Source organism: Vanellus vanellus (assembly GCF_965231255.1).
Source record: "Vanellus vanellus genome assembly, chromosome: 1".
Lineage (NCBI taxonomy): Eukaryota > Metazoa > Chordata > Aves > Charadriiformes > Charadriidae > Vanellus > Vanellus vanellus.
This window is the reverse complement of record NC_138905.1, coordinates 90,151,918-90,167,699: the sequence shown is the minus strand read 5'-3', so window position 1 is coordinate 90,167,699 and position 15,782 is coordinate 90,151,918. Positions and strand designations below refer to the sequence as shown.

General features: G+C 40.3%; 1 protein-coding gene across 1 annotated transcript in view; it reads right to left on the bottom strand.

The window, feature by feature from the left end:
• POLQ (DNA polymerase theta) overlaps window positions 1-15,782 on the bottom strand; it is a gene marked incomplete at its 5' end in the record, with an annotated part of 61,222 nt that overhangs the window by 21,751 nt on the left and 23,689 nt on the right. Inside the window, 9 exons of the mRNA XM_082488695.1 lie at window positions 887-1,127; window positions 2,608-2,804; window positions 4,382-4,525; window positions 5,537-8,679; window positions 9,474-9,717; window positions 11,184-11,308; window positions 11,624-11,817; window positions 14,400-14,542; window positions 15,450-15,654. Coding sequence (XP_082344821.1) covers window positions 887-1,127; window positions 2,608-2,804; window positions 4,382-4,525; window positions 5,537-8,679; window positions 9,474-9,717; window positions 11,184-11,308; window positions 11,624-11,817; window positions 14,400-14,542; window positions 15,450-15,654 — 4,636 coding nt within the window. The remainder of the gene's footprint in view (window positions 1-886; window positions 1,128-2,607; window positions 2,805-4,381; window positions 4,526-5,536; window positions 8,680-9,473; window positions 9,718-11,183; window positions 11,309-11,623; window positions 11,818-14,399; window positions 14,543-15,449; window positions 15,655-15,782) is intronic.

Sequence of the window (15,782 nt, the reverse complement as noted above, 5' to 3'; positions counted from 1 at the left end):
TATCTACAAGAACAACAGCTTCTGTTAAAAATCTTTTTTTCTAAGAAATAGACATCTCTTTGTATATCAACATTTTATAAACCTCAGACATGCTTAATGTAAAGCTTTCTAACTTGATACGCTTTTATTCCACCACCCACATCTTTTAAAAATGTTCCAAGGTTTAGTTGTCATGATCATAAATGATGTGACAAACTTGCAATAAAAGACTTAAGTGAGACTGGACCCTAATCTTAGGCTTTGGATACAATTAGGGGAAACAATCATAAAAACCACCAATAGGTATGTGCTTTTGGGGGGTGGGGGGTGTTGGTTTGTTTGTTTTTAAACAGACTCAAGCACATCAAATATTAGTGCAAACATACGGGATCATTCACTATGGGATCACAAAAGTTTGACGGACACAATGCATACGTGACAAACAATGCTACATGGGTAGGCCAAAGAGCAAGAAATCTCCTTCAGAAAACACGTGAGGATTTTAGGAATTGCTTCTGACAAGGTAATGCAAAAGCTTTTGAACATGGTCATGAGAAACCAGACTGACCCACAAGTCCCCACAGAATGGCCAGTGTACTCACCTGGAAGGTAAAGATCTTCTTGATTCAGAGACTTAAAGTAGACTTTGCTATTGCCTTAATCAATGGAACTGGTGGATATTTAGGATATAAAAATTATATTTTAATTCCAAATTTAATATTTGACAAAACAGTTATACTTCAAAGGGAAGTACCCTCTTTTCTTTTAACAAATTAGCATTTTGCCACAGAATATACTTCGATAAGAACTTCCAAATCTCCTCTTTTCTCCACTGATCATTCCGCCTGTGGTAGCACAGCTATCTTTACCCTCCATCTTTACCCCTAACAGGAGGAGCTCTCTTTACCTGTCAGATTTTCCTTCTGTAACTCATTGTGGAGTTGGTTCATGACGTTGAAGACAAGCACAGACTCTATTGCTGCTCTGTATCGCCCAGAATGATCTCCGCTGGCGCTAAGCCCCAGACTCTGCACCCCTTGGCCGGTGCCTACCCCTTCCAGTAGAGGTAGCTCACTGGGGAGAAAGTTAGTCACCATGTTGTGAAGCGTACGTTCCTTCGAGCCAGAATCAAGCAGCCAACACGCAACCTTGAAAAGGGAAAGCTCCATGAGACCTTTTTTCCATTTTGGTCATAATACAACATAAATATTTAACAGGAGGTTAATGCAAGGTTACAGTGCAGATTATTTTTTCTTTGGCATGCAGGCTGGAATAATATGTGGAAAAGTTACATGATTTCAGATAAAAACTTCAAGAGGGCATAAGTCACTGAAAAGCTTCACTCTCACTGGAAGTTAATTCTGCATATTTGAAAACCTTATCCTCTGTCAACTAAACACATCTAGAAGGGTTGTCCTCATATTTTTTCATTTATTAAAACCTAACACAAAGGGGTTTACATATGAAAATCGGGATCTAAACATGTTTAATCTGAAAACTGACTTTGTAAAAATCAGAACTTGCTATTGATCTAGAATATTAGTCAAGCTGAGCTCTCTTTTTTTTTTTTTTTTGTACATCAGCACTAGCACCAAGAATTCTGCAAAGCAAATTCTATTTGCAGGAAGCATCATACCTCCCACTGTCTTCAAAGCAATTTTGCTTATACCTATATTTCAATTTCTTGTGTCAAAATAGGATGAAGCACAGGTTTCTGCATTGTCTCTGCCATGCAAGCAGAAGGTAAAAACCACATGCATACAGGGGAAGAAAGGGTTGGGGGGGGGAAATGTGTGTTTGTATGTATGCATTATATATATATATATATATATAATATATATATAATTAAAATAAACAAATATGACTCTAATACATAGAACAGTGCAGGGAAAGGTGCTACTTCCATTGCTCTTTAATTTTATCCTAAAACTATGTATTGGTATGAAAAGCTAAGTTTGTCCTTCTATTGAACACCTTAGCTGCTTACCTGGAGACTTTAATATTGCCATGATGTTATTCAGCTTTAAAAAACAACACCAGAAATTTCTATGCATCTAGAGCTTTTCCTAACAAAGGCAAGAAGGTGCTTTTACTTCTTTCTAGTATTTCATTTCAGTTACATATGGTACCCAAACCTTTGAAATTACATGTAAACTTTGGTTTATTTTGAAAAAATAGTGGTAGCAAGGTGGTCTATATACATAGCAGGTAAATCTTTTGCTTACAAAGTCTTCTGCTCTCAGAATCAATAATCAAGCATTTCTGCCACTTTAGTCCCAAGCTTTTTACAGAACAAAACAAGAGTTCGACCCTGTCCACTGGAACAGGGGAGAGATTTAACCTCATCCTCCCCACCCAAGCAATTAGGCGTGAAAGATTAGCATGTTAATCCATCACTAAACCTGCTCTGTTTCTCTTGCGGGCACCATGAACACACATAGCAAAAGAAGTCTCTGCTAAATACTGTTCTAGAGTTCCCACTGGAAGAAAATTTCACTAAACCCTCTGACAGGTGCACATATTCAAATCCAATTAACAAAAGGAAAGTACCAGAAGGTATTCCTGTCTTTCCACCAGTGTGTTTATACTAGTAGTTTTACCCAAGCTAAATTTCTTAATCCTGCAAACCTTTGGGTCCTCAAAACTTCCTTCCAAGGAGATGCCACAAGCCATCACCAGAGTCTTGTAGTGCTGAATGAAGTTATACATGATGAGTGAGCGCTCCTGTTTGGGCTTGTTCTGCAGGTACAGCTGCAGGTGATACAGTCTCTCTGTTACAGACAGGTTTTTGTCCAAAGGTGGCGGTGCCAAACTCATACTGATTTCTAAGGCAGGAAACACAAGCAAAAAATGATCTTTTTTTACCCACTGCATGATAAGAAAGGCAAGAGAAAAATCTTGAATGCAATCACCTAAAGCACAAAAAATGTGCTGTGAACAATAGATCTATACCGATATTATATATTTTATCAAACCAGACAAGGGTCCCAAAAGCAATACGCTGTATCTGTACTACCAAACAAAGTAGAGCCAGGAATCAAACCCTAGCCACAAGCCCACGTAGCAGAAACCGGGTTGCGTTCAGCATTCAAGTGTCAGATTTGTTCCGGAGAGCAAAAATTGGAAGAGTTTGAAAGAGAAAAGCAAGCTAAAGAGAACATGGGAGTAAGCTAACACTTTAGCATACACGTGCTCAGCAGTCCAGTGCTTGAGCCAATTACCTGGCCTTATTATATAGCACCACAGATGCTATATGCATAGATATAGCAACATGTTCAAGGGTGTTCAGCACTTAAGACTGCTGAATAATATGGCTAGATGACTCCATCACACAGCTGAGCTGGGTTTAGGACACTCAAAACACTTCCAAGAACCTATCTGTAGAACCTGTAACTAGTGGTATTTCCCAGGGGTCAGTACTGGGCCCAGTCTTGTTCAACATATTCATAAATGACCTGGATGAGGGGACAGAGTGTACCATCAGCAAGTTTGCTGATGACACAAAACTGGGAGGAGTGGCTGACACAACAGAAGGCTGTGCCGCCATTCAGCGAGACCTGGACACAGTACAAAGCTGGGCAGAGAGAAACCTAATGAAGTTCAACAAAGGCAAGTGTAGGACCCTGCACCTAGGGAGGAATAGCCCCATGGACCGGTACAGGTTAGGGGTTGACCTGCTGGAAATCAGCTCTGCAGAGACAGACCTGGGAGTCCTGGTGGACAACAAGTTGACCATGAGCCAGCAATGTGCCCTTGTGGCCAAGAAGGCCAATGGTATCCTGGGGTGCATTAAAAAGAGTGTGGCCAGCAGGTCAAGGGAAGTCATCCTTCCCCTCTATTCTGCCCTGGTGAGGCCACATCTGGAGTATTGTGTCCAGTTCTGGAGAGACTGAAGAGAGTCCAGCAGAGGGCTATGAAGATGATCAAGGGAACGGAGCACCTCTCTTAGGAGGAAAGGCTGAGAGACTTGGGTCTGTTTAGCCTGGGGAAGAGAAGACTGAGAAGCGATCTTATCAATGCTTATAAATATCCAAAGGGTGGGTGTCAAGAGGATGGGGCCAGACTTTTCAGTGGTGCGCCACAACAGGACAAGTGCACAAACACAAACTGGAACACAGGAAGTTCCATCTGAACATGAGGAAAAACTTCTTTACTTTGAGAGTGACAGAGCACTGGAACAGGCTGCCCAGAGAGGTGGTGGAGTCTCCTCTGGAGATATTCAAAACCTGTCTGGACACATTCCTGTGCAACCTGCGCTGGGTGAACCTGCATTAGCAGGGGGGTTGGACTAGATCTCCAGAGGTACCTTCCAACCTCTACCATTCTTTAACTCTGATCTGCTGAAGGTACTTTCTTGAAATGCACAGTCATGTAGCGCAGCACAGCCTGTCTGCTCACTTACCAGTCTGGTCTTGAATCTGCTGCAAAGAGATATAGTAGGCATCTTTTCCACCCCAACATACTGCAAGTCCAACTACCAAGATGTCCTCACAGCCTTGGACAGGAAATCCATCATCTTTAACTTGCATCCACTGAGGAGAACTTACTAAAGGAATAATTTTTAAGTTACAATTATAAAATGGCATCTATAAATTCCTGAAAATATAAACACACACAGCTGAGCCTAAATTTCTTAAAAGTGAACATATACCTTCATTTTTATCCATAGGGAGAAAAATCTGTGTTTCTTTTAGTGGAAAAAAACAACATGTCTAGAATAGCAAAACTTTTTCTTAACAGAAACAACTACGCATATAGCATCCCTGCAAAACTCTGGCCTTTCTTAGCAGTCTCTTGAAGAGTTGAGACAGAAATGTACGCACTCCTTCCACTCTGAAAAACATTTCACATTTGTCTGTCAAAAATATATTTTGATAGTTAAGAAATTGTGTTGCTGTTGTTACGCAATATGACAGCAAAGAATCTAACTCTGCTTAATCTTGTTATTTTAAAGGAAAAGTATGTTTATACAGCATCAGCAAACTGCAGCATGTGAATACTTCTGTGGAAAAAAATGAAGCAGTATTGCAACAACCCAGAGACTGATCTGAATTTCACACATGCATATATTGAACTTCGTTTACTTTTTACAAACTCAAAAATATTTAACCTTGGTTCAGGGACAATCCCACAAGCAACACTGCTCAGTGAAGACCCTGAACAATCTGTACAGTTTGCTGTTCAATACATTATTCATTTTAAAATATACTGAAACTTGTTTATGACACGAATAATACATGGGATAAAGGGACTGCACAACACATCCATTTCAAAATTACACACAGAATGAAATGTTATGAAAATCAGGTGCTCTCACAAGCAAGCAAGCTGCTAACACTTCATTACTATCACCAAAGACCTACCAATGAAATGCTTGACAGCAGTTCTCCATCCACTACTAACACTCAGCTCCTTTGCTTTATTGACAGTGACAATATTCAATTAATATCAGTAATTTTCCTCCTTTTTTGCAAACCCTTTCCTTCTCCACTCCTGCTTTAAGCTGAAGATGCCACCCTGCTGTTCACAAAATACCGTGCTGGAACACAGAACTGACCTTTTTTGAATTTGCCACCAATTGTTGATTTAGGAGACAAAAGACATTTTGTTCTTTCGCATGCCACTGAGATGGAGAATCTGCTTTTCCCCTTCCATTCTGCAATAAAAGTCTGGAAAAGTGTTTGGTCACTTGCTACATCAATAATAGTGAAACTTTCAGCACTTAAGGGAACAAGTGGAAAAACATCCTGAGATAGCTGCAGTGAAAAGCCTTGGTCTATAGTGGAATCATCTTTTATCTCATCAGTCTCACTTGGGTCTGCACTCCCAAGATTGACCTGGAGTGTTTTTACCTGCTGTTCTGTATTGCCCTCGCTATTCTGCTGTGGCTGAATCAGCTGCCTTTCATTCAGGCAGGTGACTTGTCTCTTCCTTGCAGATTTCACAGAGAGAGAAACAGAACTCTTTGGAAAAGGTTCTTCGGGGGGTGTTGGAGGAATAAACGCATTATTACTATCTCGTGGAGGACAGAATTTTCTGTTGCTTCCCTTAAGCGGAAGTGTTATGCAGTCTGTTTTCTGAAGATCCAAGTTTTCTGTTTCATTTTCTTTAACCTTGAAAGAGCTTTTTAAATCCTGGCAAGCGGGTAAAGGCCCTGGCTGACAAGAGTCAGATTCAAAAACTGGATTTGGCTCTTGATTAACAATAGGAGCAACTAATTTGCCTTTCAAACAGGAGCTTACTGAAACTGGTTCAATGCCTGAGGGACTAGGCCATTTGTCTAATACATCCTGCAATCCGGGGCTTAGTTCAAATGAGTGGTCAGTCCACACCACTGGGTGGGTTTTCTTGTCTAAAGCTTGTGAGCTTTTCTTGAGCTTTTCACCTTGATCTCTTACTAAATCCTCTGGTCTGGGGTCACTGCTACAAATCGCTGGGTTTCCTAATCCTGGCTGACCATGAAATGCAGAAGGAAGATCTTCCAGAAAAGACGGGGAGTTTGCATGATCTAAAACTTCAGCTATTAGATCAGAGAATGCTAGAGACACGTTGTTACTCTGTGCAGGATCCTCATGCTCTTTCCGATTGCCATTGACATCAAACTTACTCTGAACAGGCCTTAGGTTCTGTGAAAGACCACCCGGAGGAGGCAAAGCCTCTTGCTCCTCCACAAGGTCCTTTCTGTCAGCTTCCATGATGTGAACAGCTGCTAAGTCGCTGACATTACTGAAGCTATCATCAAACAGCAAACTATCACTCATATTCAGGCTTGTTTCAGGGACAGGGTGGCATTCTACTTGTACAATGTGGACCCCACCAAAAGGGGAGGTTGCTTTATTGAGGTCTTTAGATACACTCTCCCCTTTCACTGAATTTTGGGTGTGGTAATCTTGTAGAAAACTGTGTAGCTGGGAGTCAGTCACTGAGAAATCACTATCTTTAAGGCAAGGCGCAGATTCTATTTGCTTCGCCACGGGCTGTAAACTAAGGCCTCCAGACTCCAAAACTTTATTACTGCAGTGCTGAGCTGTGTTTTTTGTAATATTATTCGTTGTGATAAGACTTGATAAGCCCCGTTTCCTGACCGTTGCAGCCAGCTTTTCATCAGTAGCATTCTCAGTCCATGAAGTGCTTAGTTTCTCAGAGATTTCCTGCTGTGGTATTGCTGCCAGCTCTGAACCTTGTATTCCTTGCTGTCCTGCGATTCCAGATGCTCCCTCCTGTTTTATTATCATCTCAGTTTGAGTATCCAATTGGAAGCTCTCTTCAAAGTCTCTAGAGTGAGAAAACAGATCAAAGGGTTGACCACTCTGAACACCATCTGTATTGCAAACACCTCTGGGTTTTACTAGAGAGTCTTTCAGAAAATCCTTAGGAGGACTGTTGGCTTTCTGCAGTGCACCAACTCGTAACAATATTCCATTGGGCTTTTCGCTCCCATTTTTGCCACCATTCTGAATCTGAATATGGCAGGATTTATCCTTACCAGGACAAAAATGTACAGGCTTCTGTACCCTGCTGCCACAATGCTCATCTCCACATCCAGAGCAGCTAGCAGTTACATTACAATGATCTGTGTCTAAAGCCATCTGCTGCTTACCAATCATTGCCTGAGCGCAGCTTGCATCTGTTTGCATTTTATTAATTTTATTCTGCTTATCATCAGTATTTTCATTTCTCTGTGTCCTAGCCTTACCAGGTATTACTAGACTTCCTATAGTATTATGTGTCTCCACATCGATGTGTGGAGTATGCTGCAATGTAACAGGTGCCTGAAAACATGCTCTCAGCTTAGGCATGCCTTCATTAGTGGTGGTAGGCTCTGTAAGTAATCCTTCCATTTTATCTTTCCTCCCAAAATTAACTTCGTCCATCTGTAGAGAATTTGAGACTTTGTGAGTTACAGACCCTATTTCCATAAATTCCTTATTATTCTGGTCTGAAAAAAAATTATCTGTAGAGATAGTGGGGTAGAAAGCAGGCACCTTTTGCATGTCTATGCTAAGCATATTTGAATCTTCAAGAAGTGACCTCTGCAGTTTTGAAGCAGTATTTTTGTTTCTAGTTCGGTTTAAATGCATGTCCGTACTTTTTATCAATCTAGATGCTGAAGACTTTGTTCTCAATATTGGTGTTTTCCCTTGTTCACTGGGGAGTTCTGGAATTGCTCTCCTGGAATCCGTCTTGGTTTTGACCACAAAAATTCCTTCTAAGTTTTCATGATCTCTGCACGTATTTGGCCGTTTTCTAGCACTGTACACAATATCATCATTGCCTGGGACTTCACTCTCAAATCTGGAGTTCTCTGTACTACCACTTAGTTGCCTTTTATATCCCTTTTTAATATTTGATAAGTTTCCAGTCTGAAAACCAAGGCCTTTATGATGTTGAACTCTGCAACCTTTTTTGTTTAACAACCTCGAAGACTCAGAAGACTGCTCTTCACTTGATCTATGTAGTCTGTCTTCCAGTTCTGACTCACTGCTGATTGTAGAGGACGTATCAGTCTCGAGAAAAGACTCTGGGTTCCACTGCACTCCCATCAGTGCCAAATCCTGCTGGAGAAGTCCCCTGGCTTCCTCCACAATGAGGGAAGCTGCTTCTCTTTCAGTTAAGCCTTTCATTCCTGCCATCCAGACGCTGCGCACCATTCGACGCTCCTCTGCTGATTCTTCATCTTCATCCACAGCCCTACGAACACTATGGAAAAAGGTAACAGACAGATGTAAATATTCATGCAGAAAACAACAGACAACACAAGGAGCAGGCACTATTCTGCTCTGCTCTGATTTCAGTTAGCTTCCCAGCGGCACTATACCCAAAATATAATGCACTTAACAGGAAATTACTATTTCAATTTTCTATATGTAAATTGATGTCGATGAAAGATATTACTGGCTGCATACCCCAGAAGCATTCCCAGGTTTCTGTGTCCAAACATGTACCCCAGCTGACTCCCAACTCCCTACTAGGGCAAAATCCAGATCTGAGTCAATCCTCATCCATGCACTGTTTTCCAAAGAAAGGAAACTTCAGGAGCATGAACCAGACAGGTATCATGGCACAGTCCAACAGGTATTGATCAAGGAAGCTTGTCATTGCACTAACATGAAAATCACAAGAGAGTCTCAGATGATATACAGTAATAAATCATCAACTCATTTGATCACACAGTGGAGCAGCCTTTTAGAGACAGCAAAAAGTCTCCAGAAAGCATTAACAATTCAGCCAGGACTAAACAGTGCATTGAAAAGAGGACTAAGAAGAAAATTTAGGTCTCACAAACTTACGCTGCAAATAAAAGATGCTTCTATTAATTTCAAAACAATCATGGAATGACTATGACCAGTCACAGACACCTACAAGTAATTTCTAACTAACAGTTGGCACCAAGTCCCAAAAGCTTGTCGTATTTTATTACAGGTTTCATCCTGTAATCCTTCACCTTACAAACAAACTCTTTTACTTGACTTCTGAATTTACTGATTTCTCACCTTTTGAATGGTACTGAATTCTTCAGAGCAGTTGCCACATCATCAGGAACGGCTTTAGCAAGATCAGCCACTGTGACAAAGCCAGCATTGTAAAGCATCCTAGCACGCTGTGCATTCAGCAGAGACACTCGTACCAGGTCACAAAGCTCCCTATGAACCCCAAAAGTGAGGCGGCTCTGGAACTGAGAGAGCAACAGCTCCATGTTGTGCCAGCCCAGTCGATTACAGAAAACCGTTACCATTCCTGGAACACAGAAGGTACATCAATGTCTTAACTCCAGCTCCAGCTCTATTAAGCTGGATCCATTTTTCACCCCTCATCTGAATTGGCATTCACTTTACATTTCTCACCTTCCCATTACTTAAAGAAACTAACTCATTTTATTATAACTATGACTAGGAGCTGGTCTCACAGAATTCTGATCTAGTTTAACAGTGAGGCAGAAACTCTGAATGACACAGCTTTTTCAAAGACACTAATCTTGAGAGTATGAAGCACATACATATCCTGTAATTGGATTCAGATGAACCAAACACACTGAAGAAAAGAAGACTGAAAAGGCAGTGATGAGAGACAAAAAGAGAAGCCACAGTTCTTTGAGGAAAGACAGTACTGATGTCCATAAGAGCAGAACTTGGCCTGCAGAACTTCAGTTACTGAGAGCATCACAGGAGGTAGCAAAGCCTATGATAAAGGTTACAACTGCAGCCACCAGTGCATGGGAGGAGGAAAAGAGCAGGGAAAAGACAGTTTCTTACTCACAGCTTGCATCTACAGAATATGAAAATAACCGAAAAGCACAGCATCCCTCACTATTTTTACAGTGATTATAGAATACAACTTTTATCATATCTCTTAACTATGTGTCATGTCAACAGTTCCTTTTACTTCCCAAATTACTTTTGTGAAAATTATTAACACTGGGAATAGAGAATTATGAAACTGCTACAACAAGAAGTTATTTATACTACCAGAATTAATTTAAACTACTCAGCATCAGTTGGCGTGACCTTTTCATTTTGGGGCTTTGACTCATGCTGCAACCCACACATAAGGTTTCGCAAGTTGAGCTAAAACTGTCTTAAAAATTGAAGACCCACTTATGGAGTAATGGAGGACTGAGGCAATAGAAAAAAAAAAAATCTCAGTCACACAGTCAGCTGTTACTTCTACTCCTACACAGCCCTCTTAAGGAAGTTAAGTTAAAGGTGACAGCTATCTGACCTCTTGTTATCTGGTGATAAATGACCCAGAAACTACTTACTCTGTTTTGAAAAGTATAAACTTATACTTTCTGGCCTTTTAACTTTGCAACCAGGAGAAAGCTATGCTAAGCCTTAGAGACCCCAAACTTCACCCATGCTGAAAGATACTCTTTCCTCATAAAGCAAAGCTTCAGAATGGACTTATACTTATTTCCATACTTAGTATTGAACAAACTACATTACTGTACAGTACACAGATAATTTCCACACACCTCAGCATGCTACAGGGCTGCTTGATTCCACTCAGCTGGCCCCCTTCCCACAGCACACTCTGTGGTTCGATCTCAAAGCAGGGGCAACCACAGATTAAGCTATAAAGCTGGAAGTGGTTTTACAAGACTGATTGTTGTTAGTACCACACTGTGGCTATCTTATCCCCATATCTGGAAGGAAAGAAAACAGACTAGCTTAAGACTCCTGGGGTATTTTGCCCAGACAACTCACCTGCATAGGTGGCAGCAGACTGTTGCAAGGATTGAAGCTGGCCACGACTACAGCCATATTTCTTGGTCATATCCTTTAAGGGAACCTCACTGATTAAATCCAGAAGGGCAAGACTGGTGAAAAACCTGTAGAAGAAGTACACATGGAAATAAAATCATCATCCACGGCACATAAGTGTACATGGCAAAATGCACTGTGATAGCATAGGACAGAATGATACTATAGCATAGCACGCAAAAGAAACAGAGAAGGCTTCCAAAAGCATTAGCACAAACATCTTGTGCCAGCAGTGTTTTCAGTCCAGAGCAGACCAGGTTCAGGTGCTCTAAGCTATCAGATCACCCAGCAAGAGAGCCAGTTCCTGAAAACAGACACAGAACGTGTCCACTCCACGTGTTATAACCTCTAGTCTTTGCACATTCACACCCATTTGTGGCTACCTTTTGTGGATGGCCATTTGTCTATGCTGTTTCTCTGTTTTAGCTATGATTTTGCCCTTTACAGAGCGAGCAAGAAAGCCTTCTTCAATCCCCACCAGCTCAGCTACACGTTTCATTGAGGCAGGCAGCTTCTCCCATAAGCAGAAAAACTGGTACCAATCAATTGTGGTCCACTCCTCATACACTGGGGTGACCTAAAGAAAATAAGACAATGAAAAAAACTATTTCAGAGAAACAAACAGAACAGAGCTCTGGGTAAACAAAAATACAGCCTAGGGATTGTGGTTAGAGCATCCTACGCACCACTTAGAGGCACTGAGTCATAACCATGTACCCTGAAGAAAGTAAAAGCTCTTCTAACCTATTTTTTTTAATATTTGTACTGATGAGATCTGACTCATACAGGTACTGTAATGATTAAACAATTTGGAATCTTTGTCAGATTACTCCCTAAATCCAAGCCACTAGAAGATTTTTAAGCTGCATCTTTATTCTCCTTTAACAAAACACAACTTTATTCTTTTGTTAACAAAACTGATCGATATCTATCAACCTCTTAAAACCACTAGCAACCACGCTAACCACTGCCATGGCATCTGGTAAAGCAAGAGGGAACACAGATTTTGTCATAACTTGCTGAAGCTTTCATTTACCTGGAGTACAAGAAATCTCAGCTTTTATTAACACTAACAAAAAAGCCATCCAGAAAATTCACACACTTTTAGATAGAAACCCAATTCTGTTATCGTTCAGTCAGCACAGAGTCCGTTTCAGTGTGAGGAGACAAAATGTCTTCATACCTGTACCGATATACTCCAAGGTTATTTTGAAATAACTAAAAGTTGTTGGGAGCGTTTAACATAACACAGAATACCAGATGCCTACATGGTTGTAAATCACCCAAGCCCCTTCATCTGCTGAGAAGAACAAGAGTCATTAAGGTGGGGGATTGTCTTTTTTTGTTAGATGGTTAGGTTTTTTTCTTTAAAGAAAACTCTTTTTCTAGCCTAACAAATACTTATTTGTTTTAATCAACTTTCCTAAAATACAAGGTCTTGGAATTCAGTCTCATATTTGTACAAGTAAAAGATTCAAGCCTAAGAGAACTAAAAAGCATTATAGCAGATAATTTCCCTGTAGCCCATAAGGAACACATGGAGAATAATTCTTTAAAAAAAAAAAGCAGCCACCAAAACTAAACAAACCTTTGGCCTTGAAAATTAACAGACTTGCAAGAAATTGTTTTAGGTTAATGGAAGAGAATCATCTCAAGAACATTTTGTCCAACATTGTATTTGATATTTAAAATAACATTAGACAAGCTGCTGCAATTAAAAACTACAGGGTAAAAAAATATATTGCCATCACTGTCTGTACCCAAGAACACGAACAAAATTCATCCTTTTTTTTCTGTTTTGGAGATGCAAATGGGGAAAAAGTCACTGGTGCATGACACAAAATCATCCACTTTGCCTATTAGAACAAATATAATGTGGTCCTCTAAAACAGAGATATGGGTACATCTGGCACACTAGTAGATAAAAAAACCAAAATCAATCACTATCAGCCAATAACTAGGTTAATTAACACGCTAATTAGCAAGCAGAGACATCCACCCTCCGTCTCTTGCCTCCCCCGTTCCCTAGCTCAAGAACTTCTGTAACCGCAAGCATATTCTCCTTGTAGTGAACTTTTTCTCTCAGACAAGATGCCCAAGTTTTTCCTCATAAAGAGAATACACTCTATACTTAAGGAGGCTAAAGACAAATGTCAAATTTCAGATGATGATTGCATGATCGGCGTCTGGCAGCTGTGAATCCTATGATGTTCACTGCAACTCCACCTTGTTTCCTCACTAACCTTCACATGTTCATGGCTTCCTCTTCAAAGGTCTTAAATAGCATTGCTTAGCTTTTTAGGTGTACCTGCACATAAATCTTAACGAACAGAACAAGAGGGAATGGCTTCAAACTCCAACAGCATAGATTTGGACTGAACATTAGGAAAGAATTTTTCACAGAAAGAGTGGTCGGGCATTGGAATAGACTGCCCAGGGAGGTGGTTGAGTCACCATCCCTGGATGTGTTTAAGAGACGTTTAGATGTGGTGTTGGGGGATACGGTGTAGGGGAGAACTTTGTAGAGTAGGGTAGATGGTTGGACTCGATGATCCCAAGGGTCTCTTCCAACCTAGACGATTCTATGATTCTATGATTCTAACTTTGGGAAACTTTCCCATCAAAAGATTTATCATCACACTCTTTTAGCCCTGACAGCATTGCCACGCAAGTAAACTAAATCAGAAATTAATTTCACCATTACTGAACCCAAGAAAGGCCCACCCACAGGAAGAATGCAGTGCAGTTCTCTGAGGCTTTCTGTAGGCAAAATAGATGTTAAAATCCCAAAAGTTTTCTGAGCCTCCAAAAGTAATCTGAGATGCAGCCTGCTGATCCCAAACACAACAAAACCAATTTGTTTCAGGTTCAAGTCTCAGAAAAATTACCATTATCCTACACCCAAAACTTACAAAGTTCTGAAATTTTTCAAAGTCAGGAGTGACAACAATGAGCTTAGATGGACATGAAGCACCTGCAGACACTATGGGAACAGACTAGTTCTGAAGAACATTCAATTCTTTTCTTCATGAAGGATGAGCTAAGCAAAGCACAAAGAAACCGCTATGCTCATGGAGCCCACAAGAACTCTGCATTATGCTTTCTCTCCTTTCCTTAGTTTTGCCAGTACAAAATACAAAACACTAATGAGGAACCCACCAAATAGACAATATGCAGATCATTCTCCAGAACAAAGCTTTTCATAGCTCGTTGCAGGTCAGCAAAGATTTCCATAGCTTCAGTTGGTGAAAGAGAAGAAGAAAGAGTAGCTGAGCCAAGATGTGTTGGATGATAAACCTTCGCTGTTAAAAAAAAAAACAAAAAAACAAATAAACACAAAAACAACAAAAAAACCCACAGGAACGTTTCAGTGCAAGTTTATATCTCATTTTCAGGTTGCAATGCACTTTATAAATATCAATTCTACTAACTTCTCCCAATTGTTTTTTCAAGAAGAAATAGTGTATTTCTCCATTCTGAAGACAGGAAAATGGAAACAATAAAAGGTTTAGACTTGCCTAAGTCTAGCCTTTTTCAGAGGCCACATCAGAAGCTTGAATCCTTCTAATTACTCAAACTAACAGTTGTGATAGCTATTTGAACAAAAAACAGTGGAATCCCATCTGCCATCCTGCCTAGGAGTTATCATTTTGAGTATTTCTTTCTTAGGAACTCCAAATATCTCCTGTCATCTTTTCTTAAAGAGATACAAATTAACCTGTAATGGGGATTCTTACTATTACTGTAAGAGTCTCATTCTTAGACATTTTAAGAAAATAGCCAAAATCAGGAAAAAGTGCAACCGTGTACACCAAGCAATTTTAGAAGAGACTTGCACTCTTAGAACATACTGGTTCTTCTTCAGAAAGACAAAAATCGTAGTCTACAGTTAATGCGCACAAATTCTGTAGTAAAAGTATGCCTTGTTTAAAGATAGTTTGGGAATTTGTAGACTAGGATGCATCAGTCTTAGAGGTGATGTGCAAAGAGAGGCCTTCCAAGAACAAGTGCATGCAAAAAGTGTTAAAGCAGGTATAAAGACACCCTCCAGAAAGCTAAGAAGTTCTTGATACGTATCATTCTTCAAAATAAAACGAAAAATGCACAGAAGTCCTCATTATAAAGTTACGTTGAACATCTACCCAGCTGCAAAAGATTTACTGATTCAAAACTGCTAACTGCAATCACTGGGAAGAACACCAACATTACCTTTCACATCATTGTCAGATTCCAGAACCTGAATGAATTCATTTTCCAGCAACCATGCCACACAAGCCTCGATAGGTCCAGTCTGTGCTTTGTCTTGTGCTTTCTCATTTCCCCACTTGCTTTCTTTCAAGCTGGATGCAAGAAGAGTGCAAGAAGTGTAGGTCTGCACATCATCTGGAGTGCTGGCCACACCCCCTACTATGATCTGTTGAAGAAAACTATATGTTATTGCCAGAGAAGCAGTAGGATAGAGTATCAGGTCAGAGAATCAAAAAGATTGATCCATCAGATATCTAAGTTTTAAAAAAACAGTATGAGAGGAGAACTATGAGA